Source organism: Rhinatrema bivittatum, chromosome 2, assembly GCF_901001135.1.
Source record: "Rhinatrema bivittatum chromosome 2, aRhiBiv1.1, whole genome shotgun sequence".
Lineage (NCBI taxonomy): Eukaryota > Metazoa > Chordata > Amphibia > Gymnophiona > Rhinatrematidae > Rhinatrema > Rhinatrema bivittatum.
Genome location: NC_042616.1, coordinates 671,410,715 through 671,427,406, shown reverse-complemented (window position 1 = coordinate 671,427,406; position 16,692 = coordinate 671,410,715). Strand labels below are relative to the sequence as shown.

General features: G+C 44.8%; 1 protein-coding gene across 6 annotated transcripts in view; it reads left to right on the top strand.

Annotated features, from left to right (window-relative positions):
* The first annotated feature begins 536 nt into the window (after window positions 1–536).
* Window positions 537–16,692, top strand: part of JPH1 (junctophilin 1) — a 353,316-nt gene continuing 337,160 nt past the window's right edge. For 5 of the 6 annotated variants that reach the window (XR_003854844.1, XR_003854845.1, XM_029591495.1 and 2 more), the window contains exon 1: window positions 537–1,064. Coding sequence is in view for 4 of the 6 variants with exons in the window: in XM_029591495.1 (XP_029447355.1) it covers window positions 686–1,064 (379 nt within the window). In the remaining 2 variants the exon portion in view is untranslated. Of the gene's footprint in view, window positions 1,065–2,477; window positions 4,300–16,692 lie in introns of those variants that run through there. The other variant, XM_029591498.1, reaches the window with a different exon arrangement.

Genomic DNA, 16,692 nt, shown 5'->3' with positions numbered 1-16,692 from the left:
TTTATTTTTAGACGTCGGTGGCTAGTCTATGGAAGTTGGGTGCAGTTCAAGCTACTGATTTGTTGGGAGTTGTGATTAAGAATCCCTCCCCCTCCCCCGCCAAAATAAAATGCAGGATTAGAAGGAAGTGCACCTTTCAAGTGCTCAATGATATAACTTGCAAAGACTGGCGATAGTGTTCCGAAGAACTAGTAAACACCTTATCGTTGAAATGAAATTTTCTTCTAAACCCTTGCTGTGGTTTTGCTCACGGAACTTCTATCATTTAAAATCAAATCACAATGCTGAGCCTAAAAAAAAATAAAAGCAGTCCCTTTACGGGGAGTACGGCTCTAACCAAACCCGGACCCCCCCAACAACCTTCCCAAACCGTTACAATGAGCCGGAACCGTGAGGAAAGTGAGAGAGAGCGAGAGAGAGAAGCGCGCGAGGAAAAGCGGCGAGGGGGCGTGGCGAGGGCGGGGGCTCGGGGTGACGCGGCGCCAAGCTGAAGGTCAGTGGCTGGGGAGGGTGGCAGTTCTTCTTTGGTTCCTGCGCTGCGAGGCGAGCGCGTGCCTCCCGACAGCAGGTTCCCATAGCCCAGGGGGGGTCCCTCGCGCTAGCAGTACCGCTCTCTCCTCCGCCGCTCTGCTACTTCTCCTTCCTTTTTTAAAATTTTTGTCTCTCCCCCCCCCCCCCACCCTGAATGACGGGCGGAAGGTTCGACTTCGATGATGGAGGCACTTACTGCGGCGGCTGGGAGGACGGCAAAGCCCACGGGCACGGCATCTGCACGGGCCCTCGGGGCCAGGGCGAGTACTCGGGCTCGTGGTCTCATGGCTTCGAGGTGGTGGGGGTGTACACCTGGCCCAGCGGCAACACCTACCAGGGCTACTGGGCGCAGGGCAAGCGGCACGGCTTGGGCATAGAGACGAAGGGCAAGTGGATGTACCGGGGGGAATGGTCGCACGGCTTCAAGGGGCGCTACGGCATCCGCCAGAGCCTGAGCACCCCGGCCAGGTACGAAGGCACGTGGAGTAACGGGCTCCAGGAAGGCTACGGCGTGGAAACCTATGGTGACGGAGGTGAGTTGCCGCGCTCCCGCAGCCCAACTTGACGAAGTGCTGACCCAGCTCGACTGATGGTCACAGTGGCTGTCAGACACCTAAAAAGGACACTTGTGCTGCGTGATACAGATGCGAAGGAGGCTTTGATGGCTGTTTTGTTTGGGGTTGTTTTTTGGTGGGTGAAATCTCAGTGGAAGTGTCGTTGCTCGGTTGCTTTTTCCTGGCGTACACCTTAATTTTTAACTGTGCAATTGGGCACGTGGCTGAGAAGAGGGAGCTGTGAGTGATCGGTTGGGTACCACCATCTCCGCAGTTGGGACCATCCCTAGATTGCTGGTTTCCGCAGGAATTACTTCTTTTCCTAGAATGAGGAAGACATGGTTTTGGAAATTCATGGATCTAAGGGGGTGGGAGGGACATTGCTGCCCTTCTCAGGCAGGCACCTGACCCTTTACGGTTAAAGAAGTGTGCTAAATAATTTCATTTCATGAACATTCGGACAAAACCATTCAGAAAGATTGAGGTTTTTGCAGAAATAATTCTCATAGATTTTAATCAGAGATTTTTCCATATGAAAAATGGCAAATAGAGACATTCACTAATTGTGTAGCATTTTGTCTGTTAAAAAGTTAGTGCATGTAGGAGAAAGTTAAAAGTTGGCATTTTTTACCTGCTTTGTAAAAGTATGTAGTTGAATTCTACAAAGAATTTCCTAATACATATTTTTTTGCCACAGAGGTAAAGGCCTAGATTTTTCCATTTCTGTATGTCTGTGATTGTGACAGGCATAGATCTTATGCACTTGTTCAGGCTGACATCTGCTGCTGTGTTTGCATTCATGGCCAGTTTTTTTTATTTTTTTTTGGGGGGGGGGGGTGATCTGTACAGTTGCACAGTTTGCCATATTAAAGGGAGGGGGGCTTTCACCATTCGGCGCCTCCTCTCCTGGCACTCGTCCACATGTGGGCAGAAAGAAACAGAGGTCAGGGTGGGGGGAGAAGAGAGAGGGAGAAGCTGGACAGGGGAAGAGAGAATGAAAAAAGGGAAGGGCTGTACTGAAGACACCATGACTATGGAAGGAGAGAGAACTGTGCCAGAGTTGCCACTGCTGAAGGGGAGGGGGTGCCAATTCCAGTTTTTGCACAGGGCGCCAGCTGGCCTAAAGCCAGCCGTGTTTGCATTTCTTATTCATGGCAGGCTCTTGCTAACAATATGTGTTTGAACTTGTAATGCCAATTTTACAGTAAGGAAAAATGTAAAGTTGGTGGTCACTCTATACATAGGTTTTATTTTTATTAATTAACACTTTAGCACATTCTGTTCCATTTATTTCTTATATACTGCCATACCAGACATCAAAGCCTACCCACAGTGCTGTACAACAGTATAAAACAGAATATAAAATACAAAAATATGTCCTTTGCTCTCTAGCTCAAGGATGATTTGCAGTGAATGAAGTGATCAGGTTTTCTTCTTCAAGATACAGAATTTCAAGGCAGCAGCAGTGATTGCTGATCCAGTGTCAGAATCTTAATGACTGCCAGCTTTATGCTTGTAACTGTAGCGAGATACATCTCTACAGCAAGTGAATATTGTATAGATACCCAGTGCTGTAGTCTGAAATATAAAACTGTGAAATCAAAAAGAAGCAGCAGGCACACAAGCATATTTTTCAAAAAGTAGCTGTGGAATTTGTAGCCTGAGGGTCATGGTCAATGCATCTAACGTAGCTGGGCTTAAAAGGGGTTTGGACAAATTCCTGGGGAAAAAGTTAATTATCCAGGTAGATTTGAAAAAGACACCAATTACTCCTGGGAGGCAGAAATGGATTCTGCTAGTTACCTGTGACCCAGATTGCTGGGCTCTGTGAACCTTTAATCTGATTCAATATGGTATATCTTATGTTCTTGAATACATTTACTCATTTAAATTCCCAATTTTAAAAAGTTTGTTCCTAGGAAACAAGGCTGATCCTAGGGGAAGCAGGACCTGGTTTAAATCAGTCTGTGTACCTCTCCCAGAGTAGGGAGGGAGGGAGAAAAAAGATTGAAGCCCGGGGCCTCAGGCAGTTTGCCAGTCATATTTGTCAGTTAAATTCTGTGAGTTCTGCTATTTTTGTTTGTGGCTGACTATTGAAACCAGTGCCTTAGGTTATCATTTTCTCTGCCCAGAAGTACCTGAATCCCAGGTGAAACTGCCCCTCAATTATGGAATTCCTTATCAAAGGATATGGAATTGAGGGAAGCTACCTGGTCTTCAGAAAGAAGGTGAAAACATGGCTCTTTTTAGATTCCTAACTCTTGCAGGGTGAACTCTTGTCCTTTGGCCTTAAGATTAGGGATTTCATGTTGCTAACTGAAAGAAATCTTTTGTGATTTTTTTTAGATTATGTAGGTTTGCATTTATTTATCTGAATACTAGGCTTTTGGTCTAGTCGGGATAGACTTTGGATATATTTATGCTTTTATTACTATGTGTAAGATATTTGTAGGTTGTTTATTTTATCTTGAATTTTATTGCATTGATATTTGCTGTATTTTTTATTGTTGCTGCTGTATTTGACTGTACACTGCTTTGAGCAGTTTTTCTGAAAAAAGCAGTTAAGAAATGCATAAATTTAGTTAAATTTTGCTGGATTCTAAAAAAGCCTGCAACCCAGATGAGGGTTAAATGTTGTGGCATTTAACACAGTGGAGGTAATTTTCAAAATTGCATTTTATGTGCATACATGGATTTTATGTGCATAAATGGGCTTTTGAAAACTGCTATTTTTATGTGCAGAACTCCTTTGAAAATTCACATCATAGGGCTGTAATCTTTTTCTCCAGGAGATACTTTAAACCATGCAGGTCATAAAAATGACTACCCAACCAAAGAAGTTGGAAAACATTTTGCTGCAACAGAGCAACAACAGGATTTGAATCCTAGTTTCCCTTGGGCTAGCCTACTGCTCTAACCACTAGACTACTCCTCCCATTCTGTTAGTGAAAAGGGATCTAAATGTAATTTCTTAGGCCTGGATTCATCAAAATGCACTAAATATCGCATGCGATAGGAAAAAGGGTGTGTTTTATGGTAATAGGTTGTTTATCGCTTCGCATAAGTATTAGCGCAAACTGCCAGAATTGTATTGTGGACTCTCTACCTGGGTAACATCAAGCTAGGTTGAGAGAACATTGCACAAATCTCATCTTTGGTTGAGTTTCCTCACTCCGAAGGTCAGCAAATCTTCAGAAGAGAGCACTGTTCTGTTCATACATCTCACTTTGAATGTCAAAGTGGCCCCTAACCCCTTCACTAATACCTAAACCTCACCTCCGAGTAACTAGGTGGGCCTCATATAGAGGTATAAATACCTAACTACTATGAGGGTCTTATAGCTAGTCAGTCTCTCTCTCTCGCTCCCCCTCGCTCCCCCTCCCCCCCTCATATCACATGGCTTAACCCAAATGAAAAAGGTGTAGTTAAACTCCCCTTTTCCTAATTTGCAGCACACCATGCAAAAACACCATTTAGCACTTTGATAAATGACCTCCTTAGTTTTGTATTTCTGACTTTTATCAAGTACAGTTTGAAATAAAAAAAAGGAAAAGAATGTTTAAACCAAAAGACACTTCACATCATATTATATAGGAAGGGAAGAGGCAAAGAAAAACCTTGGAGCAAAGATATAATTAGAAATGTTATATGGGCGATAATTACCCCGGAGGTATGTTTCAAAAGGATTTATGCGTGTAAATGTAGCATATATTGTAGCAATTTTCAAAAGCTCATTGCTCTTTGAATTTATAATCATTTTCTGTAAATGTGCTCGGGTATGGTGATAACGTACTGGTAAAATATATAGCTTAAATAAAGCCTACACTGTATAGGAGGAATACATTGTGCCTTTTAAAATAATTGTAATTCCAAATTATGCTGTACATTAAGGGTTGAGATCACTTTTAAATGTACACAGTACAATAGTTACTCCTGCAATAGATAAGGCTTTGATTATTGTTACTTTTGATATTAAATTCAACTGTAAAAATCATTGTTGATTTTAAAAGGGTATGCAGAAGTAAACTTTGTATTAAAACTTGCCTTGGTGTGTTTCTGTTATTTCTAACATTTAATTTAAAACTCTTGTTTTGCAACTCTGTTTTCTTAGAAATGCCATTTTCAAATCAGATTTTATCATCGTTGGGTTCATTAAGTTTTTGCACGACATTTTTAGTATGTAGTGCAGAAACTAATACTTTGCAAATCTCTTGTTGATGAGATAATGCCCCACAGTTTTGTCCTGTGTCTAACAAAATTTGGCCTTGATTATAGACTTGCAAGTGGGGTTGTATCCAGCTATATTTAGTAGATTGATTTCAGTGGTAGGTCTGTGGTGAAAGTACAGAGCATCTGCAAATGCACAAGTAGTGAAAGCCTTTTCCAGTAGAATATTCATTTCAACTGTGTGGTCTTTTTTTTTTAACACTGTTTTGTTTTATTTTCACAATTATGATTCCACAATCAGATGATTGTAAGCTAGTCTGGGCAAAAATTAATCTCATTTTAGGCTTCTTCAGTCTTGACAGACCATGGATATGTATCCTTTATGGTCTTCTCAGCAGGCAGACGATGCCGTCTGTGGCTGTAAAGACTCATACATGACTGGTAGTCTCTGTTGCAATGCCTACAGCAGAAATTGGACACAGAGGTAACGTCTCCAAAGGGTTAATTTTGTGCATACCTTGACAGGAAACAACCTGGCCCATAAATCAAGGTATATTGCGTAAGATCTCAGTCTCTGAAATTCACGGTAATGCTTTTCTACTTGCATTGTACCAAAAAAAAGCTTCCTTCTGGGGTTCATAAGGTATAATATATACAGGCAGCATTTTAAAATTTGCCTGAAAGTTTTTTTTAATCAGGCTAGTGGTGCCCAATACAAGTGAGTCAATTTCTATATCTTTCTGCCAGATTTTCTTGGTCTCTGATTGCATCATTTGAGACAGCTGTTTTCGAGCCTTGGTGTTTCTGATAGCTCTGTTGTCTTTCTGGACTAGACTTTCCTCATTTTTTTAAGGACTTTCTGGAGTTCATTATTTTCAGCAACCACAGTCTTGGGCAGATGTTTCCCAGGTGCTAATGTCAAAGGCCTTAAGGTCTTGCAAGCTCAGATCTTTGAATTGCAGGTGTGGATATCTAATTGTCCCCCACTCTTGAAAGAATTGCTGCTGAAGCAAAAGCCTGAAAGCAGGAAAAACTGGGGTCTGTCTAAATGCTGAACTGTATTGCTTGCCAAGAGGAGCGTGATTGATCTTTAAAGTATATATTTGAGAACATGACATTTTTAAATGTATACTTTTTTGCTGTTTGTGAGTGTGATTGTCCTGTTTCCTTGCTCTTTTTTCCCACCCACACCTGTCTGGATTCTGCTTTGATAGACTTTTGCCCAGTTGGGAGGCAGGGAGAAAATTTACATAATAAGAACCAGCTAGTGCTTTGGATAAATAAGTGCAAAATAAAACCTCATTCAAATTTAAAAAGAAGTAGGGCAGGGGGGACAAGATGGCTGTCGCCTAATAGGACTGCGAGGATCGTTGGTGAAAGGCTGATTTCTTTTTGATTTCTTGCTGAAAAATTATGCCCCATACTAAAAGGAAGGAGAGACTGAGAGGGATGAGTGAGAACTTACCCCACAGGAGAGCTGAAACGGCCCGCACCTCCAACTAACATCGCAGAACCAGGCAGCACGGCAGTGAAGGAGGCTCCTCAGGCGGTGTACCCGAGTGGAGCAGGAGTCACTGCTAGAGATGGAGACCCTGGTGGAATGCGGAGAGGAGTCGTTTGCCGGGAAGAGCTTCGGAGGGAGCGACGTCACGACCACTGGAAAGGATACATCAGGGTATAGAATCCTCTAGCCTGCAAGGTACTGTGGTGTGTGGACAAGGTAATATGGAGGAGGGAGAAAACTGTTTAAGAGCCATGACTGCAGGGATTGGAATTTCAACATCGAATACCGACACTTTAGAAGGTATTTGGTCAGTTCTGAGATCAATAGAACATTCAATTAAAACTCTATCTCAAATAACCTTAGACACCAGAGAACAAACGATAACAAATAATAATCTTGTAATGTCGTTTATTAAAAAAGTGGAAGATCTGGAAAAAGTTATTTCATCAGAAAAAGTACAACAGAATTTAATAGTGTCTGAGAAAATATTTAGCAAAAGACTAGAGGGAGTCGAGAACGCATTGAGGGCTCATTAAGAGTCCTTAATTTTCCTGTACAACAACTAACATCTCCCGTAGATATGTTCAAAATTTATATGAACCAGATTCTTAAGATCCCAGAATCTGCAACTCCAGCCATCGTAAAAGCTTATTACTTACTTACAGCAAGAAGAACAGATAACAGAACAACTACCAGCTGGGCCTCAAACAGTTAACCTTGACTTAACTAATTTCCTGGAATCCTCACTGGACTCAGAGATTACTCAAAGGAAACCTATGCTTATTTCATTTGCTTTTCTTTCTGAAAGGAATCATATATTGAGATTATTCTTAAGAAATAGGCAGGTATTTTTTTTGATTATCCAATCTGTATATATCCGGATGTCATAAAAGTAACCCAGAAGAGGCGAAAGGAGTTTCTTTTAATGAGACCTGAGGTCTTACAGCTGGGTGCTAGCTATGTCTTAAAATATCCTTCGAAATATTAAAAAAAATATCGAAATGCTCAATATGTTTTCCAAGAACCAGTTCAGCTCAGGGCTTTTTTACAGTCATGTTCCCAGGAAACTCCTACTACAGAGTCAGCAATGTAATAGTAATATAGCTGTAGCACTATTGGGCAGCAACCTAATTCCATTTTTGTGATATTTGCTTATATTAATTGCTCCTTTCCACCCCTCCCCCACTTTTCTTATAATTTTGATGTTGGTAATAATTGAGATAATGAATGTAAACTATTGAAATTTCTTATTACTCTATTTGTTGTGAAACCAACACTATTTTTCTGTACGTGTGTATCTTGAGTTAATTTCAAAAATTTGAAAATAAAGAATATAAAAATTTTTTTTTTTAAAGAAGTACGTCAATTATAAGTTTTCGGTTAGAGTAAACAAAAAAGTCAAGTACATTTTAAGAAATAATTTTTATAATAACTTAAAAGAAAAATGATGCAGACAGCAAACCACTAGTAGATAAGTTTATCTCACTTTTGCATTGCGTGCCATATGTATGGTTAGCTGTGTGTCTGGGAGATAATGTTTGTGCCTGGTTCTCAGATCTCTGGAGGCTAGAGTGGCAGACCTGGAGAAGTCCGAGAGAGAGTTATATATAAAGGAGTTATATATAAAGGAGACTTTCAGGGATGCTTCCACCGGGTCCATGTGCTTGGCATTTGGATGCCCAATTTTCCAGTCTCACAAGGTCTTCCTACAATATATCACAATCTGCTTGTGATTTAACTACTCTGAATAATTTTGTATCATCTGCAAATTTGATTACCTCACTCATCGTATTCCTTTCCAGATCATTTACAAATATATTGAAAAGAACGGGTCCCAATACAGATCCCTGAGGCAGTCCACTGACCTCCACTGAGAAAATTGTCCATTTAATCCTACTGTTTCCTGTCTTTTAGCCAGTTTGTAATCCACGAAAGGACATCGCCAACTATCCCATGATTTTTTATTTTTCCTAGAAGCCTCTCATGAGGAACTTTGTCAAATGCCTTCTGAAAATCCAAGTACACTACATCTACCGGTTCACCTTTATCTACATGTTTATTAACCCCTTCAAAAAAGTGAAGTAGATTTGTGAGGCAAAAACTTGCCTTGGATAAAGCCATGCAGATTTTGTTCCATTAAACCATGTCTTTCTATATGTTCTGTGATTATGATATTTAGAACACTTTCCACTATTTTTCCTGGCACTGAAGTCAGGCTCACTGGTCTGTAGTTTCCCGGATCGCCCCTGGAGCCCTTTTTAAATATTGGGGTTACATTAGCCACCCTCGAGTCTTCAGGTACAATGGATGATTTTAATGATATGTTACAAATTTTTACTAATCTGAAATTTAATTTTTGAGTTTCTTCAGAAACCTAGAGTGTATTCCATCCGGTCCAGGTGATTGACTAACTGAAGAGTAGTAAATGAGGCCTACCACATCTTCTAGGTTCACTGTAATTTGATTCAATCCATCTGAATCATTACCCATGAAAACCTTCTCTGGATCCGGCATCTCCCCAACATCCTCTTCAGTAAAAACCGAAGCAAAGAAATGGTTTAAATCATTCCGCGATGGCCTTTATCGTCTCTAACAGCCCCTTTAACCCCTCGATCATCTAACGGTCGAACTGACTCCCTCACAGGCTTTCTGCTTTGGATATATTTTAAAAAATTTTTACTGTGCGTTTTTGCCTCTATGGCCAACTTCTTTTCAAATTCTCTCTTCGCCTGTCTTCAGTGCCCTTCATTTAACTTGCCAACGCTTATGCATTATCCTATTTTCTTCTGTTGGATCCTTCTTCCAATTTTTGAATGAAGATCTTTTGGATAAGATAGCTTCTCACAGGACAAGCAGGATGGTTGTCCTCACAAATGGGTGACATCGAGGATGGAGCCCACCACGGAAAACTTCTGTCAAAGTTTAAACAGAACTTTGACTGGCCCCTACTGGGCATGCCCAGCAAGGCACTGACCCTGCAGCCAGCAGGGGTCTCCCTTCAGTCTTCTTTTTTCCGCGCAGCAGTTGCCACACGGTGAAAGGAGCTCTCTTACCACGTTCCTGACAGGAATTCGGTATTTTTTTATCCGAAGAAAATTTGCCCCTCAGGGGTCTCCCTTCGACAAATTTTTGTCACTTTCGCGGAAACCGGTAAGTTTTTTCCCTTTTTTAATCGGCGGCCGTCGATTTTGGCCCTTGAGGCCTGTGGGAACTTATTGAGCCCGCGCCTAAATTTGGCCTTAAGCCATGGCGACGGGGTTCCGTCGATGTCCGGATTGTACCCGGACTATGTCCATCACTGACCCCCATAGGGTTTTGTGTTTATGTTTGGGTAGTGAGCATGATGTCCTGACTTGCACCAAATGTGCCTTAATGACACCTAAGGGTCGCAAGGCCAGGATGGAGAAGATGGGGCTCCTCTTCCATGCACCCACCCCAACGCCATCGATAGCATCGACGTCATCGGAACCGGCACCGTCGAAGTTGCACCACCATCGCCAACCCGCCGGTGACCGTCCACCATCGATGACTTCTCGGCCGTCGACTCCTGTCCCCTCCCCGGATGACCGAGGAGATCGGAAGGATAAGCATCGCCATCGACGGCACAAGTCTCGGCCCGTCGAGGATCCGCAACCATCGACCTCTGAACAGGCCGAGCCACCGAAGAAAAAGCCTCGGTCGGACCTGGCACCGTCCACGTCTCGTTCGCAGGCACCGAGGAAACCCTCACCCTCCCGGGGTGCGGGGGCCGTGATCCCACCGGTTACGGTGGTCCCTCCGGCCCTGCCTCAGCCTCCCTCTCCCGTCGAGCCGGGTATGCTTACCCCTGGTCTCCGGGCAGAACTGGACCGGCTGGTCCAGGAGGCCATCGAGAATGCGATGCGAAGATTCCAGCCTCCACCGGCACCGCCTCCGGCACCGATTCCGGCACCGCCTCAGGCACCGACCTCAGCACCGACTCTGCCACCGAGGATGGAACCGACCACCGAGCCTATAGTGGAAGCGTTAGCACCGATACTAAATCGTATGGAGGCACTTATGCGCGCCCTTCCATCGGTGATTTCATTAGCACCGACTACACCATCATCTCCGGAAGGACATTCATCGACAGGAGAAACACCGTTCCGGATTCCTCCGTCCGGTGTCGTTCCATCGGTGCCTTCACATACCTTTCCACCGATTTATCCTTCGGCTCCATCGATTCCAAGATCGGCACCGATTCCATCGGTGGCCCCGAAGCCCTCGATGCCGTTCACTGTTCCGCTTGCAGCACCGGTTCCATCGATGCCTTTGGATCCTCTACCAGGTCCTTCAGGACAGCAAACCTTACATGATCCTTATGATACCTGGGGTGATGATTCATCTTCAGATACAGATTTACCATCCCCACCATCTCCTACAGAGAGTAGAAAACGATCTCCTCCTGAAGATCTCTCCTTTATAAATTTTGTAAAGGAGATGTCAGAAGTTGTGCCTTTTCAGCTGCAATCTGAGACCGATGACAGGCACCAAATGATGGAGCTGCTCCAATTTCTGGATGCCCCCAAGATCATCGCTTCCATCCCCATTCACCAAGTATTTCTGGATCTTTTAAAGAAAAACTGGGAATCACCTTCATCTGTGTCACCAGTCAATAAAAAAGCTGACTCAACCTACCTCGTTCAGTCAGCACCAGGATTTCAGAAGTCTCAACTGGATCATCGCTCTGTTGTAGTTGAGTCTGCGCAAAGAAAGCCAAGCGTTTAAAGCCACACTCTTCCACTCCCCCTATCAAGGACAACCAATTTCTTGATAGTGTGGGAAGGAAAGTGTATCATGGGGCTATGTTGATATCTCGTATAGCTTCATACCAACTTTATATGACTCAGTACAACAGAGCTATCCTTAAACAAATGCAGGACTACGCTGACACCTTACCGGACCAATACCAGCCACAGCTTCAAGCCCTCCTTCACAAAGGATTTGAAGCTGGGAAGCACGAGATCCGAACGGCCTACGATATCTTCGATGCTTCCACGAAAGTCTCAGCTACTGCCATCTCAGCCAGACGTTGGGCTTGGTTAAAATCATCCAACCTTCGCCCAGAGGTTCAGGATCGTCTAGCCGATTTACCCTGCTTAGGGGATAATCTGTTCGGAGAACAGATTCAACAAATTGTGGCGGAATTGAAGGATCACCACGAGACGTTGAAACAACTTTCGTCTGTTCCATCTGAGGTATCCTCCAAACCACCACCTAAGAAGGACTCCAAAAAGTCATTCTTTCGGCCACGTCGTTATTACCCTCCGTCGACTAGGCCTCGTCCGGCTCGATCCTCCACCAGACCTCAGCCACGCCAACCTCGAAAACAAAGACCTGCTGTAGCCCCACCCCCCGGGCCTGCGGCAGGCCTTTGACTTCCCGACTCGGAGCACATGCCATATCCCACTCCCCCACATCCCTGTAGGGGGTCGTCTGTGCCACTTTCTACAGCATTGGATACGGATTACCTCAGACCAGTGGGTGCTGGCGATTATCGCACAGGGTTACCACCTCAATTTCATAACTCTTCCGGCAGACTCCCCGCCGCTTCAAGCGTGGAGTCTATCCAGCCATTTGGCTCAATTACAACAGGAAGTATCTCTTCTTCTGCAATCAAATGCTATAGAACTCGTTCCTCCCTCTCAACGAGGCAAGGGATTCTATTCCAGATACTTCCTAATTCCAAAGAAATCAGGAGGGCTACGTCCAATTTTAGACCTTCGAGCCCTCAACAAGTATCTGCAAAAAGAAAAGTTCAAGATGGTAACCCTGGGCACGTTACTCCCTCTGCTGCAGAAAGGGGATTGGCTATGCTCCCTCGACCTCAAGGAAGCTTATACCCATATTGCGATAACACAATCCCATCGCAAATATCTGCGGTTTCTCGTAGGCCGCGACCATTATCAATACCGAGTACTGCCTTTCGGTCTGGCATCTGCTCCACGGGTCTTCACCAAATGCCTCGTAGTTGTAGCAGCATTCCTCAGGAAGGAAGGTGTCCACGTATACCCCTATCTGGACGACTGGCTGATCAGGGCCTCCACCCCTCAGATTGCCCGGTCCTCCCTACAATTGACAATCAACACACTCCTTTCCTTAGGGTTTCTTGTCAATTACGAGAAATCTTGCTTCGTCCCATCTCAAACCTTATCTTTCATTGGGGCAGACTTGGACACCTTACAGGCAAAGGCCTACCTTCCGCTACAACGGGTCCAAACTCTCATGTCCCTAGCTCACCAGCTCCAGTCTCAAGACACTGCCACAGCTCGCCAATTCCTAGTTCTCCTAGGACACATGGCATCCTCGGTTCAAGTCACTCCCATGACCAGACTAGCCATGAGGGTAACACAATGGACTCTACGACAACAATGGATTCAAGCTTTTCAGCCTCTGTCCTCCATAATCACAGTCACACAAGCGCTGCGCCTATCCTTAACTTGGTGGACGACTCAGGTCAACCTCCTTCAGGGCTTACCCTTTCTTCCACCGGATCCGCAAGTTATCCTAACCACCGACGCTTCCCACATCGGTTGGGGGGCCCATGTGGACAATTTTCAAACCCAAGGGTTATGGTCCAACGAGGAAGCCGAACACCAGATCAATTTCCTGGAACTTCGAGCAATCCGCTATGTGCTCCGCACTTTCAAAGATCATCTCTTTCATCAGATAATCTTAATCCAGACGGACAACCAAGTGGCCATGTGGTACATAAACAAGCAGGGAGGCACAGGCTCCTTCCTTCTGTGTCAGGAAGCTGCGCAGATCTGGGCGGAAGCCCTCTCCCACTCTATGTACCTCAGGGCCACTTACCTGCCGGGAGTAGACAATGTATTGGCAGACCGGCTGAGCCGTGTCTTCCGACCGCACGAGTGGTCACTCGATCCTCTGATAGCGACCTCTCTGTTTCACAAGTGGGGTTCTCCCCGCATAGACCTCTTTGCGTCCCCTCAGAACCACAAAGTGGACGATTACTGCTCTCTCATTCGGAGCCAGAACTCTCGGCCGAGGGATGCATTCTCCCTCAAGTGGACAACCGGTCTGCTCTACGCATTCCCCCCACTTCCTCTTGTGTCAAAGACTCTCGTGAAGCTACGCCAGGACGGAGGAACCATGATCCTGATAGCACCTTACTGGCCACGCCAAGTATGGTTTCCAATACTCCAGGATCTCTCCATCCGCAGGCACATTCCTCTGGGAAAGGACCCGCATCTGCTCACTCAAAACGACGGATGCCTCCTCCATCCCAACCTCCAAGCCTTGTCCCTGACGGCATGGATGTTGAAAGGTTAGTCCTTCAGCCTTTCAACCTTTCAGATTCCGTTTCTCGAGTCCTGATAGCTTCACGAAAGCCTTCCACAAGAAAGTCTTACTCATACAAATGGAAAAGGTACACATCATGGTGCACTTCTCAGTCCCTTGATCCCCTTTCCTGTCCAATTTCCAAATTCTTGGACTATTTATGGCATCTCTCTGAATCAGGTCTTAAAACCTCTTCCATTAGGATGCATGTCAGTGCGGTAGCCGCCTTCCATAAAGGTGTACAGGGTGTCCCTATTTCAGTACAACCCCTAGTAACACGTTTTCTTAAAGGCTTGCTCCATCTGAAGCCACCCTTACGGCCTCCGGCCCCATCCTGGGACCTTAATCTGGTTCTTGGTCGTCTAATGAAACCTCCTTTCGAACCTCTGCACTCCTGTGAGTTAAAGTATCTCACATGGAAAGTGTTATTCCTTTTGGCTATCACTTCAGCTCGCAGGGTTAGTGAATTACAGGCCCTAGTTACCTATCCGCCTTACACTAAACTCCTGCAGGACCGGGCGGTACTCCGCACTCACCCTAAATTTTTACCTAAGGTAGTTTCTGAGTTTCATATCAATCAATCCATCATACTACCTATCTTTTTTCCCAGGCCCCACTCCAACTCTGGAGAACAGACCCTGCATACCCTAGACTGTAAACGAGCTCTAGCCTTTTACCTAGACCGTACAGTTTCTCACAGGAAGAGCACTCAATTATTCGTCTCTTTCCATCCTAACAAGTTAGGACAACCTGTGGGTAAGCAGGCTCTTTCCTCCTGGTTGGCGGACTGCATTTCTTTCTGCTATGAGCAGGCTGGCATTCCTTTCCAAGACCGTGTCAAAGCACACTCTGTGAGGGCCATGGCGACGTCAGTGGCACACCTTCGATCGGTGCCGCTTCCTGACATCTGCAGGGCTGCAACCTGGAGTTCTCTCCATACCTTTGCAGCCCACTATTGTTTGGACAAAGCTGGAAGACAGGACTCCATCTTCGGCCAATCTGTCTTGCGTAACCTTTTTCCAACCTGATGTACCAACACCCTTCCACCTTCCCGGTAGGGTGCGGATGCCCTTTCCCAAATTCCACCCCACTTGTACTGCCTGTTGCACGTCGTTGGGTGCATTTGGTGCAAGTCAGGACATCCTCAGCTCGGTACTCACCCATTTGTGAGGACAACCATCCTGCTTGTCCTGTGAGAAAGCAAATGTTGCTTACCTGATGTAACAGGTGTTCTCACAGGACAACAGGATGTTAGTCCTCACGAAACCCGCCCGCCACCCCGCGGTGTTGGGTTCGTTTTGTTTTTACTTTTTAGGCACTGCCTGTAGCTTTGAAAATCAGACTGAAGGGAGACCCCTGCTGGCTGCAGGGTCAGTGCCTTGCTGGGCATGCCCAGTAGGGGCCAGTCAAAGTTCTGTTTAAACTTTGACAGAAGTTTTCCGTGGTGGGCTCCATCCTCGATGTCACCCATTTGTGAGGACTAACATCCTGCTGTCCTGTGAGAACACCTGTTACATCAGGTAAGCAACATTTGCTTTCTTTCACCTCACCTATTAACCATGCTGGTAATCATTTTGCCTTCCTTCCATCTTTCTTAATGTGTGGAATACATCTGCACTGTGCTTCTAGGATGGTATTTTTTAACAATGACCACACCTCTTGCACACTTCTTACCTTTGTAGCTGCTCCTTTCAGTATTTTTTCTAACTGTTTTTCTCATTTTATCAAAGTTTCCCTTTTGAAAGTTTAGCACGAGAGCCGTGGATTTGCTTACTGTCCCCCTTCCAGTCATTAATTCAAATTTGATCATATTATGATCACTATTGCCAAGCAGCCCCACCACCGTTACCTCTCTCACCAAATCCTGTGCTCCACTGAGAATTAGATCTAAAATTGCTCCCTCTCTCTTCGGTTCCTGAACCAATTGCTCCATAAAACTGTCATTTATTCCATCCAGGAACTTTATCTCTCTAGCATGTCCCAATGATACATTTTATGACACTGCTATCAGATATTGAGGTCTCTCAGCCCATCTTTCTCATCACATTGGATGTGGTTTCACTTTACTCAAACATTCCTCAAAACGAGGCCCTTGTTGTTATTGAAAAAGTGTTGAACACACGTCCACCACACAGGGTTACCATGTCGTTTTTGGTACAACTTGCGGAAATTGCATTGACCAAAAATTTTTTTCGTTTCCAAGACGTTATATACCAACAGATCAAGGGGACAGCCATGGGGGCTACCATGGCGCCCAGTTTGGCGTGCCTATACATGGATGAGTATGAAACCACTCACATTTATCCATCTAGATGGCCCCAATTCATCCATGTATGGCTTCGCTACATTGACGACATTTTTATCATCTGGACAGGTTCCAACATACAGTTTTTCATGTTCTTGGACTGGGTGAATTCAATCAATTCCCATATCCAATTTAATCACTGCATGCATCCCTCCCAGATATCCTTTTTGGACATTTTGATTTCTCGGAATGGGGACCGTTTTGAGACCACCCTATTTCGCAAGAATACTGATCGAAATACACTGCTTGCCTATAACAGCTGTCATCCCCGGGCACTCCGGGATAACATACCGACGGGGCAATTCTTAAGG